Below are 15,275 nucleotides of genomic sequence, written 5' to 3'. Positions count from 1 at the left end.
GTTGTCCTTGGCGAAATAAACAGTACCGCGGTAATGTTTTTGATTTACGGTCATTCGCACAGTAATCTTGAGCAATAAAGTAGTGACGTTTCATATATTATCAAATTCTTTCTTTACATAGTCGACCCTGGCGATATAAACAGTACCGCGGTAATGTTTCTGACTTACGATCATTCGCACAGTAACCTGGAGCAATAAAGTAGTGACGTTTCATATATTATCAAATTCTTTCTTTACATAGTCGACCCTGGCGATATAAACAGTACCGCGGTAATGTTCTTGACTTACGATCATTCGCTTAGTGGCTCTTGAGCAGTGAAGTAGTGATGTGAGACGTTTCATATATTATCAAATTCTTTCTCTAAACACAATTGCAAGTGCAACGAGGAACTTTTCGTGAATAAGTGTAAGTGCAACGAGGATTAAAGTGCCACCAGAAAAGAGCGAAGGAAGCAAAAGAAAAAAGGAGGTTTTGGAAGTGGATGGATCAATAAGATATGATGTAAGTCATTAATATAAATTAATTATCACATTTATTATTTATTATATTGTTGCTTCCCCGCGTCCCGTCCCGCTGAATGTATTTGTCACCCGTTGAATTCTTTCGAAGAAGATCGTTTTCGCGCGCGTTGTCAAGATATTGTTATAAACAACGACTGTCAGAGAGTCTAAGCTCAGCTGTCAAGTTGTGCGGACGCGCGTCTATTTGTGATCCGTTTTACGATTATTCTGAATTCTTGTATGTTACTCGCGATTTATTAAAATTCTTGTGCACCTTAAATCGCGTTATTATTTACGAGTGCACGAGCGTCAGCGTATGCCGATTGTGTCGCGCGCGTTTGATATATATCGCGTTCGATATATACCGCATTCCGCGGACGCAACAATATATAAATTATTTATCAATAATATATATATTCAAAATATACATATTTCTCGTTTCGTTTTATTTCTTTGATTGTGATTTAATAATGATTTTAAATTGTAACATATATAATACATATACCTATAAAAAATATTCCATTTTATTTTAAAATAATTAAAACATTTATAAAATTTTTTATTAATTAATATTTTCAGATACTTTTATGTTTTATAAAACATTTCAAATTAATATATTTATTTAAATATTTCACATATAAAAAAATAGAAATTTTTTTATTTATCATATTTTTAAAAGTTTATATTTAAGAAATATAAATTATTTTGTAATTACGCAGTTTATAATATTAAAATATATCTATTTAAAAGTAAAAATGTAAAAATTAATTGCGCGCAATAATTAGGTTTAAAATCAATTATTTTGAACATTGCTTTATATAATAGATGTTCTCTTATCCTTTATATTCTTATTTATCGTTTATATTTGCGAATTTAAATTTATGTACTATATTACAAAATAAATTTCAAATTATGTATTATATTATATATAAAATTATATATAATATAACCCTCCCATAGGGTACACCTTGTCGCGGTGGGAGGGCTTAGTACTTGGATGGTGCCTTGAGGTTTATCTTAAATTTTTCTATTTATGATAAATCTTAAGGTGCCTGAATGGGAAGCTAAGTACCCTTTCGCGTCGTCGGTGCCGTCAACGTGCCGCGGACGGCAAGCGCTTCGTTACCGTGTTTTCGCGTTGTAGTATTCTCGCGTCGTCGCGTTTTCGCGGAACTTTTGGACTTTTCATATAAAATCCCAATTTCCTTATTGTCACGAGTCTCTACTTCCGATGCTAACTAACTGGAATGTTTCGAGTTTGCACACGTTGCTATGCAACGTACACTCTTGCTTCGTGCTTCGTCAAGTGATTCGGCCCGAATTAGTTAGAACTCGATCGATTGTTCGGAATGGTTGTCAATGGGTCCCTTCTCTTTGCTCGTCTACAGCCACACGCACTGCGTGTGTTAACCCTGTCGAGGAGTCGAGTGGATTCCCCTAGGTACGATTTTCGCTCGGTAAAAGGGGTTGCCTCCCCATTTTCTAAATTGCTGAATGTAAGCATTTAAAAAATGTGGGTATCCTCTTCTTTTGCCGTCTACTAGCCTGGTGTAGCATATAGCAACCGCGGGAGGCATAATATGTCCGGGCGGAGCACCTGAAATCGTGCTTAGCGGGTCCAGGTTCGATACGAGATAGGATAATTATGCGCGAAAAAGAGTTGGTGAACTTCATTTTCCTCTATTTCCGTCAATCGTTTCGTCTTCTTTCCGGTTTGGGCTTAGTCCTTGCTCGTTGTATCGTTGCAATCCCGACCGGTTGACTCGAAGTTGATTCTCGTAAGTGAAATGGGATTTTCGCTCGTACCGAAACCGGGAGTGCCGTCTAATGTATAGGTATACATATTAAGTATATACATCGCGCAATCAAATATAAAATTTTTAATACAAGTTCTTATACAAAATTATCGTTTTAACAAAAGATTTTTATCGCTGTCCCTCTCGTCAGATAATATTCCTAAATATTGCTAATTAAATATACAGAATTATCGAATAAGAGTGTGAAGATTTGATGTGATAAGTCAACGATTAAATATTAGCTTCACAAAATTTAACGATCACCTTCGATATTATAGAATCACGAGTTAATTATTATGAATTTATTAATTTGTTTTTTCAGTTATATTTGTATTTACGAATTTCGTATCGGAAAATATTCATAAATAAATTAATAAATTACGGTTGCGAAATCACCGTGTTTTTCTCGCGTTCTTTTCGCATTCTTAGACGAAATTATCGTTTTAATAAAAGAGTTATCGTTGTTCCTTCCGTTAAATAAACGTTAATAAAAGTTGCGTGGCTCGTACCGCCGAGGAGTCGAAACGATTTTCATCATGGAGAATTATTTCTCACCGGTTCTTGTGAGATCCATTCGCGATGTCTAGTTCGGTGCCCTGTTAAAAATTGGGAATTTTTACTGTAAGTTTGGAACTAATCCCAGGTTTTCCTGGCAATTTCCGAAAGCAATGATTTCGGTAGTTATTCAACGACAATACGCTTCTTTAACGTCGAATTAATTTAAATAATATATATTTAGATGAGAGAAATGTATCTTTTCTTTTCTTCGTTAAAAAATGTTCTTCATTATTAGGATTGACATTATTATTGTCTATATAATGCCAGAAAGATTTAATAGTAGATTAAATATGGATATAGCGTTGTATATAAACTTTAATTTTTCAAGAAATTTCATATTGTAATTAATTTTTATTAATTTTTTGATAAAAATGCTTACGAACGAATATATTTTATTAATTATTAATTAATTATCTCATTTAAAAAATTATTTCTAGGTACTGGGGATATTAATAGTAGTTTTTAGTTTCTTTTAAGAAACTATTTGCAAGTATTGGACATCCATCGCCAATTTAGAATATTAGTTTTCAGATATATATATCACTTTATATATATGTATAATAAAATACATGAACAAATTGACGTATCCAAAATATTTTTATAATTTTTGTTAATATGATATATTATATATACGCGAAATTATACATGAATGTTACATAAAATGTGCGAATACTTAAAAATTTAGAGACGAATCGAATGGGTACCCTTATATCAGTAAGATATTGATTAAAAGAAAAAAAATTATTAATTTAAACGTTACAAGAATAAGAATCTAGATAATTAATCTAGAATTAATTATATATTTAAAATTATTTCATTAATTTTATTTTGAACACTATTCGAATTGAAATTTTTTAAATCTTGCTGTTATCGGGTTCGATTCGTCTCGCGCGCGCAGACGGTACCCCAAATTATGTGTTCGCACATTTAACACAAACTCCAATAATGCATGTATTTTATTATTTATAAATATAATCGTTCGTAATCACATTTCAATGACAAAGGTTATATCCATTTAATTTTCAATAAAGAAATATATTTCTTAGTAATGGAAGAACATGTTTTCTGACGTGAATATCAATTTCGTGAATTGAAAATAATAACGAGGGATAATTGTCTTTGATTTAATACTGAAATCATTGCTATCGGGAATAGTCCGGAAGATCCAGGATTCGTTCCCTCTTACGATGGAATTCCCGACGTTCAATGGTTCACTTAATTTTTCTTCGCAGATTGATCTTACGAAATCTGATGTAGAAACAAGATGTTAATCGTTCTCCATTTTTAAGATCGCTCCTCTTTTTATCGGATATTACCGGTATGTCACTCGCAATCGTATCTGCAATTGAATATTTTGAATATTATCGATTTATTTATCGTCGCGTTTTATCGCGAATTTTAAATCGCGATTTATCTTATAAAAATTCGCAAGTAAATCGGTCGGTGAATTGTATATTCACAAACATTACAGACCTCAAATGATTGTTGAAATATTTTTGATTTTTTATACTTACGTGATAATAATTATATCGCGCTCGTGTCTATTGAGATCTTCGATTATTATATTTATTCGTCGCGTTTTCTCGGGAATTTTAAATCGCGATTTATCTTATAATTTAATCGTTGACTTATACATCGAAACTTTGTCTATTTTTCCACGTCTTTGAATATTGTCTTTTATAGTCTTCGCTAGTAGTGCAAATATTTTTTTTTGTTATTTAAGAAGATGACCGATAATTTTATTAATGATTCATCGCGATTATTTAAATCATTATATAAATCTTATTAAACTCTACTAATACATCGATAGTTAGAGATATAGTTAGATAGTTAAATTATTAGAGAGGGATTTTGATAAAATTATTTGTTCCGTTATTCTCTATTAAACGTGGCGAACAACGCGATTTTTTAATTATATGTTAATTATATTTAAAATTGTAAAGTCTTAAGATTAATTTTATTTCATTTAACTAATCATGCGCGAGATGTATGTATTTTCAATATGTATTTTTCAATCGCGATATTTCTATAAAATAGCGTATTAATCGCAAATAAATTCGCAAATATTACAGACCTTAAACATCTGTTGAAATATCTTTGCACTTGTGCGTGATAGTAATTATATCGCGCGTGTCTATTAGGTGCTCCGATTATATTATTAAAATTATACATATCGCAATCAAATATTCCGAATATTGTCGATTTATTTATTTGTCACGTCTTCTCGCGAATTGTAAATCGCGATTTATCTTATAACTTAATATTACCTTATAATTTAATCGTTGACTTATACGTCGAAACTTTGTCTACCTTTCCACGTCTTTGAATATTGTCTTTTATAGTCTGCGCTAATAGTGCAAATATTTTTTTTACTTTTTAAGATGATGATCAATAATTTTATTAATGATTAAAATCGCGATTATTTAAATCATTATATAAATCTTATTAAACTTTACTAATACATCGATAGTTAGAGATATAGTTAGATAATTAAATTATTAGAGAGAGACTTTGATAAAATTATTCGTTCCGTTATTCTCTATTAAATCCGTTATTCTCTATTAATTATATCACGCGTGTCTATTAGGGGCTCCGATTATATTATAAAAATTATACATATCGCAATCAAATATTCCGAATATTGTCGATTTATTTATTTGTCGCGTCTTCTCGCGAATTGTAAATCACGATTTATCTTCTAAAAATTTGTAATAAATTCTATATTCGCAAATATTATAAATCTCAAATGTCTCGAAATATCTTCGCATTTGTTTGATAATAATTATGTCGCGCGCTGTCTATTAGCGGTTTCGATTATCATATTACAAAAATTATGCATATCGTAATCAACTATTCCTAATAATCGATTTATTTATTCGTTATCGCTCTCTCGTGAATTTTAAATTGTTATTTATCTTATACTTTAATCATTGATTTACATCGAAGCTTGATCTATCTTTTGCGTTTTGAATATTAATAATCTACATAAAATGCGCCAGTAATCCAAATACTTTCTTTTACAATCGGAAAAACTATCAATAATTTTATTAATGACCCTTTTGATCACGATTATTTATGTTTAAGCGTTATTTATATAAAACTAATTTCTCTATTCTTAAATTCTATTATTGTATGTCGATTATTAATAATAAATATCGCGTAATTCATCATCGCTAATCAGCCTTGTTTGGACTATGTAGAAATTTTTAATAAATTTTATATTATACGTATATTTTGGATACTTTTGTAATTCTTTGTAATAATTTAAAATTATTCTTAAAAAATTAAATTGAATTTATTTTTAAAAATGTTTTAAAAATGAAATTTAAATTATCAAAATTATTTTCAAGAAGATTAAACAAATTGCATAATTATAAATGTTCAAGATATATTTTAGCATGTTATATTTGATTTTAAAAATTAAAAATATATCATATAAATGTGTAAATTAATATATAGCTATAATATTAAGTCCAAATGTTAATGTTATCAATATCAAATTATTTATGTTATTAAACATTTGAATAAATCGAGTACATTTATTTGATATTGATGACATCATAAATTATATTTTGTAAATTGTACTTTGTAATTAATAAATTGTGTTTTGTAAATTGTAAATAGTTATAATTGTATATTAATTATAATCTAATATTGATATTTTTAATTATTGACATAGTTGTATAAAATACAATTATAACTATAATTATATTAAATGAAATTGTATTTACGATTGTAAATCGTATTGTGTCTATTTACGATGTAAATTGTAAATAGTTATAATTGTATATTAATTATAATCTAACATTGATATTTTTAATTATTGACATAGTTGTATAAAATACAATTATAACTATAATTATATTACATGAAATTGTATTTACGATTGTAAATTACGTGAATACATTCTTATGTAAATTACACGAAAAATTATCGAAAATATACGTATAATGATTATACGTATATATTATATGTATATATATGATTATACGTAAGTATACGTATAATATTAATTCGTTAAATTAACATATTTGCTTCTATAGTATATATTTTTGAAATATTCGTAAAAGAATAACTGTTTATATTTTCATATCAAAGAGTCATTAATAAATTCGGAAAATTTTTATATAAAATGTAGAATCGCGAGTCAATTATTATAAATTTAATGATATGCTTTCCGTTAGACTTATCTATTTATGAATTCCATATCGCGCGGAACTGAATATTCTTAAAATAAATTATTAAATTATGATTGCGAAAATACCGTGTTCTTTCCGCGTTCTCTTCGCGTCACCTTCGATATTATAGAATCGCGAGTTAATTATTATGAATTTAATAATTTGTTTTTCAGTTACATTTGTACTTACGAATTTCGTACCGGAAAATATTCATAAATAAATTAATAAATTACGGTTGCGAAATCACCGTGTTTTTCCCGCGTTCTTTTCGCGTTCTTAGACAAGATTGTCGTTTTAATAAAAGAGTTATTGTTGTTCCTTCCGTTAAATAAACGTTAATAAAAGTTGCGTGGCTCGTACCGCCGAGGAGTCGAAACGATTTTCATCATGGAGAATTATTTCTCATCGGTTCTTGTGAGATCCATTCGCGACGTCTAGTTCGGTGCCCTGTTAAAAATTGGGAATTTTTATTGTAAGATTGGAATTAATCCCAGGTTTTCCTGGCAATTTCCGAAAGCAATGATTTCGGTAGTAATTCGAGGACTTCTTTAACGTCGAATTAATTTAAATAGTATATATTTAGATGAGAGAAATGTATCTTTTTTTTTTTCATTAAAAATGTTCTATCATTATTAGGATTGGTATTATTATTGTCTATATATATAATGCCAGAAAAATTTAATAGTAGATTAAATATGGATATAGCGTTGTGTATAAACTTTAATTTTTCAAGAAATTTCATATTGTAATTAATTTTTATTAATTTTTTGATAAAAATGGTTACGAACGAATATATTTTATTAATTATTAATTAATTATCTCATTTGAAAAATTATTTCTTGGTACTGGGGATATTAATAGTAGTTTTTAGTTTCTTTTAAGAAACTATTTGCAAGTATTGGACATCCATCGCCAATTTAGAATATTAGTTTTCAGATATATATATCATTATATATATATGTATAATAAAATACATGAACAAATTAACGTATCCAAAATATTTTTATAATTTTTGTTAATATGATATATTATATATACGCGAAATTATACATGAATGTTACATAAAATGTGCGAATACTTAAAAATTTAGAGACGAATCGAATGGGTACCCTTATATCAGTAAGATATTGATTAAAAGAAAAAAAAATTATTAATTTAAATGTTACAAGAATAAGAATCTAGATAATTAATCTAGAATTAATTATATATTTAAAATTATTTCATTTATTTTATTTTGAACACTATTCGAATTGAAATTTTTTAAATCTTGCTGTTATCGGGTTCGATTCGTCTCGCGCGCGCAGACGGTACCCCAAATTATGTGTTCGCACATTTAACACAAACTCCAATAATGCATGTATTTTATTATTTATAAATATAATCGTTCGTAATCACATTTCAATGACAAAGGTTATATCCATTTAATTTTCAATAAAGAAATATATTTCTTAGTAATGGAAGAACATGTTTTCTGACGTGAATATCAATTTCGTGAATTGAAAATAATGACGAGGGATAATTGTCTTTGATTTAATACTGAAATCATTGCTATCGGGAATAGTCCGGAAGATCCAGGATTCGTTCCCTCCTACGATGGAATTCCCGACGTTCAACGGATCACTTAACTTTTCTTCGCAGATTGATCTTGCGAAATCTGATGTAGAAACAAGATGTTAATCGTTCTCCATTTTTAAGATCGCTCCTCTTTTTATCGGATTACCGGTATGTCACTCGCGTATCTGCAATTGAATATTTTGAATATTATCGATTTATTTATCGTCGCGTTTTATCGCGAATTTTAAATCGCGATATATCTTATAAAAATTCACAGTAATTCGGTCGCTGAATTGCATATTCACAAACATTACAGACCTCAAATGATTGTTGAAATATTTTCGATTTTCTATATTTACGTGATAATAATTATATCGCGTACGTGTCTATTGAGAGCTTCGATTATTATATTATAAAAATTATACGTATCACGATCAAATATTCCGCATATTATCGACTTATTTATTCGTCGCGTTTTCTCGTGAATTTTAAATCGCGATTTATCTTATAATTTAATCGTTGACTTATACATTGAAGCTTTGTTTATCTTTCCACGTCTTTGAATATTGTTTTTAATAGTTCGTGCAAAATGCTGGTAGTGCAAATATTTTCTTCTATTATATAATTTAAAAGACGATTGATAACTATATTAATGAAAATCATTCGTTCCGTTATTTTCTATTAAATGTAGCCACAACGCGATTTTTAATTATATTTTAAAGCTTATAGAGCTCATTTCTTATTCAGCTAATCATGCGCGAAATAGGATATGTATTTTATTCTCAATCGTGAAATTCGTATAAAGTCGCGTATATATTAATCGCAAATACATCGGACTGTGAATTTTATGTTCATAAACAATACGGATCACAAATGTTTGCTAAATCTATCTTCGTCTGTCAACATTTGTGTGACAATAATTATATCGCACGCGTGTCTATTGATTCGATTATTATATTATAAAAGTTATGCGTATCTCGCAATTGAATATTCGATTATTGTCGATTTATTTATTCGTCGCGTTTTTTCGCGAATTTTAAATCGCAATTTATTTTGTAATTTAATCTTTGATTTACATCAAAGCTTGTTCTATCTTTACACGTTTTAAATATTTCTTTTCATGGTCTGCGCAAAATGCGTCAATAATGCAAATACTTTGTTCTACAATCGAAGAAATGGTCAATAATTTTATTAATGACTCTTTTGATCTTGATTATTTACGTTTATACGTTATTTATATAAAACTAATTAAATTCTATTATTCTATGTCGATTATTAATAATAAATATCGCGTAATTAATCATCACTAATCAGTCTTGTCTGGTCTATGTAAAAATTTTTAGTAAATTTTATATTATACGTATATTTTGGGCACTTTCGTGTAATAAATTTTATTTTGTATTAAGTTTAAAATTATAGTTTATATTAAATTTGTATTATATTTTGTAATACATATTTCTAATGCATTGTATTTTATATATTCTGCATTAAATTTTGTAATATATATATTTGTAATGTAATTATTTTTATATTACATAATTTAATAATTTGTAATGTGTTTTTTATGTAATTGCAAATTAATTATAATTTACGTTGTATATATTATAATTATGTAATATATATTTTTTATATGTATTATATTCTTTGTTTAAAAACTCTATTAAAAAAAATAAAAATAAATAAAAAAATTTTTCCTCCTCAATTTTTCCTCCCCTGTATCTCCGTCTTAACGAAGGCATTTGCCAGGTGAGGAGGTTTCAGTACTCTCATGAACCTGAGAGCTATGCCGGCGGTAACATACGCCGATATTCATATAGTCTATTCTTATATTTAAAATCATTTGGACAACGTATGGGCACACATACATACACACATATAGGTAAGTAATTTATAAAAATTATTTTTATAAAAATTATTATTTATCATATTTATATATTATTTTCAAAATAATGATTGTTATACTCTGGTGCTACCGGCATTTCGTGCACATAGCACGGAACAAAACCAGAAATTGTGCACATTATATATTACCCTCTGAGAACATTCATGGACATTGGCTTTGTAGTTCATGTTCACGTTTTCAATGTCCATAGAGGGAGTATCGCTTTCAGGGATCATCTAAAAACAGGCCATGACATCTCTCAGTCTTCTCTCTGATGAAATACTGGAGCTGGAGTCAACATGGCGGAGTCAAGATGGCGGAGTTAATACGACGCGACGTCTGCTCTAAGTGGTACGTCACCTATGACGTCACCCTTTCTCAAAAATAAAAACATTCAGAAATATAGAATGCGCAGTTACAAAAAACAAATCTGTCAAGTTTGAACAGAAAGAATTAGCATCACATTTGAGTCGAATGATTTATAATATAAGTATAAAATATTGATATATTTTATATCAAATAAATAATTATTATACATGAAATAAATAAATAATTTTAATTTTATCAGTGGATCCTATTGTTACATCGTATTATTATTACAATATAAACATATTACAATATAAACATATTGAAAGTAATTGTGTAAAAGAATCTAAATATATCAATCATGAGAAAAAATATACTCCTGGACAAAATTAACGCATAATTTTTTTTCATTTTTTCTTTAAAATTTTTCGTTAAAATTTAAATATCAGCTTTTAAAGAAAAAATGAAAAAAAATTATGCGTTAATTTTGTCCAAGAGTATACATATATTAATAATACTTAGACATTAGATATACAATAAAATATGTAACAATCGCAATTTTATATGCAATTTTAAATAGAATAATTTAAAAAATTTTGCAGATAAAATAAAATAATTTAGATAGAATCATCATAGTTCATAGGAAAAAAATGAAAACTGTAAAGTTATACCTACAACATATAAACTTTCAACTAATATGCATTATGTATCAGCTTTGTTTCATTTTTTTTAACAAAGCATATGCATATATTTCCAGACACAAAATTTAACATGAAAGAGAGAGAGTTTTGAAGTACAATGAGAAATATAATCTCACGTGTCCTGCATCGATAGCCCACATTTTCCACGCAAAATGTAATTGTTACGACCAGAAAGAAAGCTTAGGAATCAATGAAGTTATCGTACTAATAACGATATCTACGAAACACACTTTCTCGAGACTAAACATGCGGGAGAACCCGCAGCTTTTTAATTTCATCGAAGAGTTTACGCGATGTCACCTCATTCTTGTTCTGATCACGACGCGGTAACGATGGGCTCCCTCATCGTTGTTTTAATAGCCGTCATCATATATTGCAGTGGTAAGCAACTTGAGCTTTTTTTAAATTTCCAAACGATATATCGATCTAGCTTCCTGATTCATCTCTTCCATTTTAATGACTCTTTTTTCCCGCAGAAACACAGTGTGACACAACTCCGATCACTATCGCCAAACCTGAAGATACTACGATCGTCGAAAAAAACGATATTCATCCGATCGAAAAGGGGATCTTCTGGAAGAATCTCGATCTGTTTAAGCGCAAACTAATACCTATGGAAGAGCCAAAGAATCTGTACAACGAGACGAATAGGAGGAAGTCACGACTTCTGGGTAGTTTAGCCTTTCTAGCTGGTCTCAGCTTCGGGGGATTAGCCGCAGCATCCACCACTGCCAAGACCTTCGCCAAACTGCCACCGACATCCTTCAGCTTGAACCTAGGTTCCTCCAAAGATTCACCTTACATTGCCGCCTATTACAATCCTTATCCCTTGTTACCTTATCCGTTCTTCTTTCCCGGTCACTTCGGATTCAATCTGGCGAAAGCTCAAGCGACGCATAACGATTTGACGTCGCATTTGATCAATCTGTTCGGGAACAGACAACCGATCGATCTGAGGGAGGATAACGACGAATATCTAGACGAAGACAAGTCCAAAAACAACAAGAAGACGGGCAGCGAGGACGGGGCTGACGATCGCACAGAATTGCGAACCAAAGTCGATCGGAACGCGGAAGAGAAGGTAAGTAATTTAATAGATTGCGCCGAGATATACAAATAGAAATTAGAGCAGAAAGCCACGCAACATTTTATCTCGATCTCGCATCTCAATCAGTGATGAATATCGTACTTTCTTAAAAGTCAAAAGTGCCGGCATTCAATTACTAGCATGAAACGCAATTAATTATACAGAAATATCAATTAATGGTAATAATAATATCATATATGATATTTTTGCTATACTGCTATAAATATAATTTAACTATCCATTCCTGATACTTAAGTAAAATCATTTGAAGAGAGCTTTAAAAGTTTTTTTCCAGTTTCTTGTAAAATGAATTATTAAATACAACTTTGACATCGAGTATCGAGTTGATGATTGGCAATCTACTAATGCCGTTTCAAAAAAACAGAATGTGATATTGAATGTTCGTATAATGATAGTATTATACGACAGATATTTACATGACAAATGATATTCATATGACATAATGAAGGTTTCCTCATGTCTACCATTATTTTTCTATAGCTTTCATATATCAATATATGCGTCTATAATTTGCTTCACAATGATATTATGAACTATACGTATATATAGTTTTTATTTTTGTCATATTTCTTCAATGTTATTATTAATAAAAATATTTTTTCACGTTCTTTACTTTCGTTTTGAAGCTTATATATGATATAATTTTGTTTAAAAAAAATTCTCTTTGATCAATTAAATACTTTAATCGAGCTTTGGAATTAATTCATATTTATGAAAATATATAATCTATCTTTAATATATATAATCTATCTTTTTTAATGCAAAGAGAAGACATTTACTGCATTGATCGTAGTATTGCACCTTAATGCGTATTATTGATGAAACTCATTAGATACGCGGGTGCAAAGAGGGCCAGCGAAAATACAATTTCTTGAAAGGATCGATCAGAGAGCGTGAAGATCTCCAAGTGGATGCCGACGATTCGCGAGCAACCTTGAATTTTCAAACTGCAAACATGAATGCCGCTAACGGGAATCAGACCATGACAGAAGATACAACTACGACTATGACAACAAGGTTCTTTTTTGGAACCGAAAAACCGAACGGAACGCATAATAACCATTATAATTCCAGTTATTACCCGGAACATTCGTCCTATTACGGTGGATATCCGCAGAACGTAAACCACGTGGACCTCACGACAGGTTCGAACGCTTATCATGATCATAATCAGATTAATTACAATTTACCGTATGAACAACCAGTTAATTTTTATCAAAATGACAAGTATAATGTTTACTCTCATCTTAATCCACCCTTTCCCGGGCCATTCTTACCTGATCAAGTAAACGAATATGCCGGCACAAATATTAACCGATTGTATCATTCGGAATATCAGCCACCATATAACAACGGTTTTAGACCTGTGACGTAAGTCGTATTTTTTATATCCGTTGATTAAATTTTAATTCGAATTGTGTAAAATAAAACACAACTGATGACATTTTTTCTAATTTATATATAGTTCCTATGCAATATTATTTTTTTGATACGTACATACATATATAATATATAATATATATTTTTATTTTCTACTAAAAAATATATTAATAAAGATATTATAAATTTTTTAATGTTGTATAAAATTTACGGTATCTGTCATTGTACGGATTAGAAAAAAAAAATTGGTCACGAAATATTTGTAGTATTTTAATACACTATATAATGATAAATATATACTGTCAATTATTAAAATACATTATATCGTCTGTTATAGTTTTATTTATATAGCTACATGTTAATTTCCTACATTCTTTTATCAATTTAAATATAATTATTATCTTAATGATTTCTGTATCATGTTTATTTAGATTTTTTATGCAAACATATAATTCTATCAATTATTAAAATATATTATAGTGTCAGTTTTATCTATATGCTGTATATGTTTACTACATTTTTTTATCATTCATTTAAATATAATTAAATATATTATTATCTTAATGATTTCTATATAATATTTATTTAGACTTTTGATACAAAAATATAATTCTTTACAAATTAATAGTTATATATACAATTATATCGATCATTAGTAGCAAACATTATATTATCTAACTATTTAATTATTTGAAAAAATTAAAAGTCAATGAAAATTTTAAAAACTACATTTTTACAAAAATATACTATACATGAAATATACTATACTATGAAACTATACATTTATACAGAAAATATACATTTTTTAAAATAATGTACATAATTGCTGAAAGAGATTGGAAAATTGTATTAATCCATAAACTTTAAATTACATCACGCACACAGTATAAAATTATGCGATCAAATTTTCTGACAATATTGTGAAAAACAACTTTGCGAAACGTATAAAAGTATTACTGGCATTACGAAAATGACCATTATGAGAAATCCACGCCCTTGATAATACAAGTTGCGACATATGTAACTTGTTTGAACAATTGCTCGCAGAATTGCACAGTTGTTTGAAATTGATTTTGCGCAACCTGATCAACAAAATGATAATCTGATGATATTCGAAACTCGTTGAACGGTGTGAATAGCACGAAGACGATAGCGGCAATCGGAAATAAATATCGGATAATAAATAAACTATAAAATGACTGTTCCATCAGAGCCTACCAATTGGACGTCATCGCTCGCAAGGAAGAAACCTGTTTTATTTTCGGACGAGTTTGGAGGGCTGGGCTCCTCGTCTATTTCGAGAAGGCCGCC

General features: G+C 29.1%; 1 protein-coding gene across 2 annotated transcripts; it reads left to right on the top strand.

Annotated features, from left to right (window-relative positions):
• Positions 1-10,706: 10,706 nt before the first annotated feature.
• LOC145962925 (uncharacterized) lies at positions 10,707-14,075 on the top strand. Of its 2 annotated transcripts, XM_083084417.1 has the most exons (5): positions 10,707-10,820; positions 11,533-11,857; positions 11,953-12,557; positions 13,417-13,601; positions 13,659-14,075. In XM_083084417.1, the coding sequence occupies exons 2-5, from the start codon at positions 11,770-11,772 to the stop codon at positions 13,957-13,959; spliced, it is 1,179 nt and encodes a 392-aa protein (XP_082940543.1). In that variant the 5' UTR covers positions 10,707-10,820; positions 11,533-11,769; the 3' UTR covers positions 13,960-14,075. The 2 variants fall into 2 exon arrangements, with proteins under 2 accessions (XP_082940543.1, XP_082940542.1); XM_083084416.1 differs by having other exon boundaries at positions 13,417-14,075.
• Positions 14,076-15,275: the final 1,200 nt, after the last annotated feature.

Source organism: Camponotus vicinus, unplaced genomic scaffold (assembly GCF_025532165.1).
Source record: "Camponotus vicinus isolate PSW18456_S1 unplaced genomic scaffold, iyCamVici1.0 SCAF_12, whole genome shotgun sequence".
NCBI lineage: Eukaryota > Metazoa > Arthropoda > Insecta > Hymenoptera > Formicidae > Camponotus > Camponotus vicinus.
Note: the sequence above shows the minus strand (reverse complement) of the source record. Positions and strands in the feature narration are given on the sequence as shown.

What these genes read in the sequence shown, in the direction of transcription:
- LOC145962925 (XM_083084416.1), top strand. Translation starts at nt 11,770, where the DNA reads ATGTCACCTCATTCTTGTTCTGATCACGACGCGGTAACGATGGGCTCC. An exon ending in CGTCATCATATATTGCAGTG is followed by an intron (nt 11,858 to 11,952) that starts GTAAGCAACTTG and finishes TTTTTCCCGCAG; the next exon opens with AAACACAGTGTGACACAACT. An exon ending in ATCGGAACGCGGAAGAGAAG is followed by an intron (nt 12,558 to 13,416) that starts GTAAGTAATTTA and finishes GAAACTCATTAG; the next exon opens with ATACGCGGGTGCAAAGAGGG.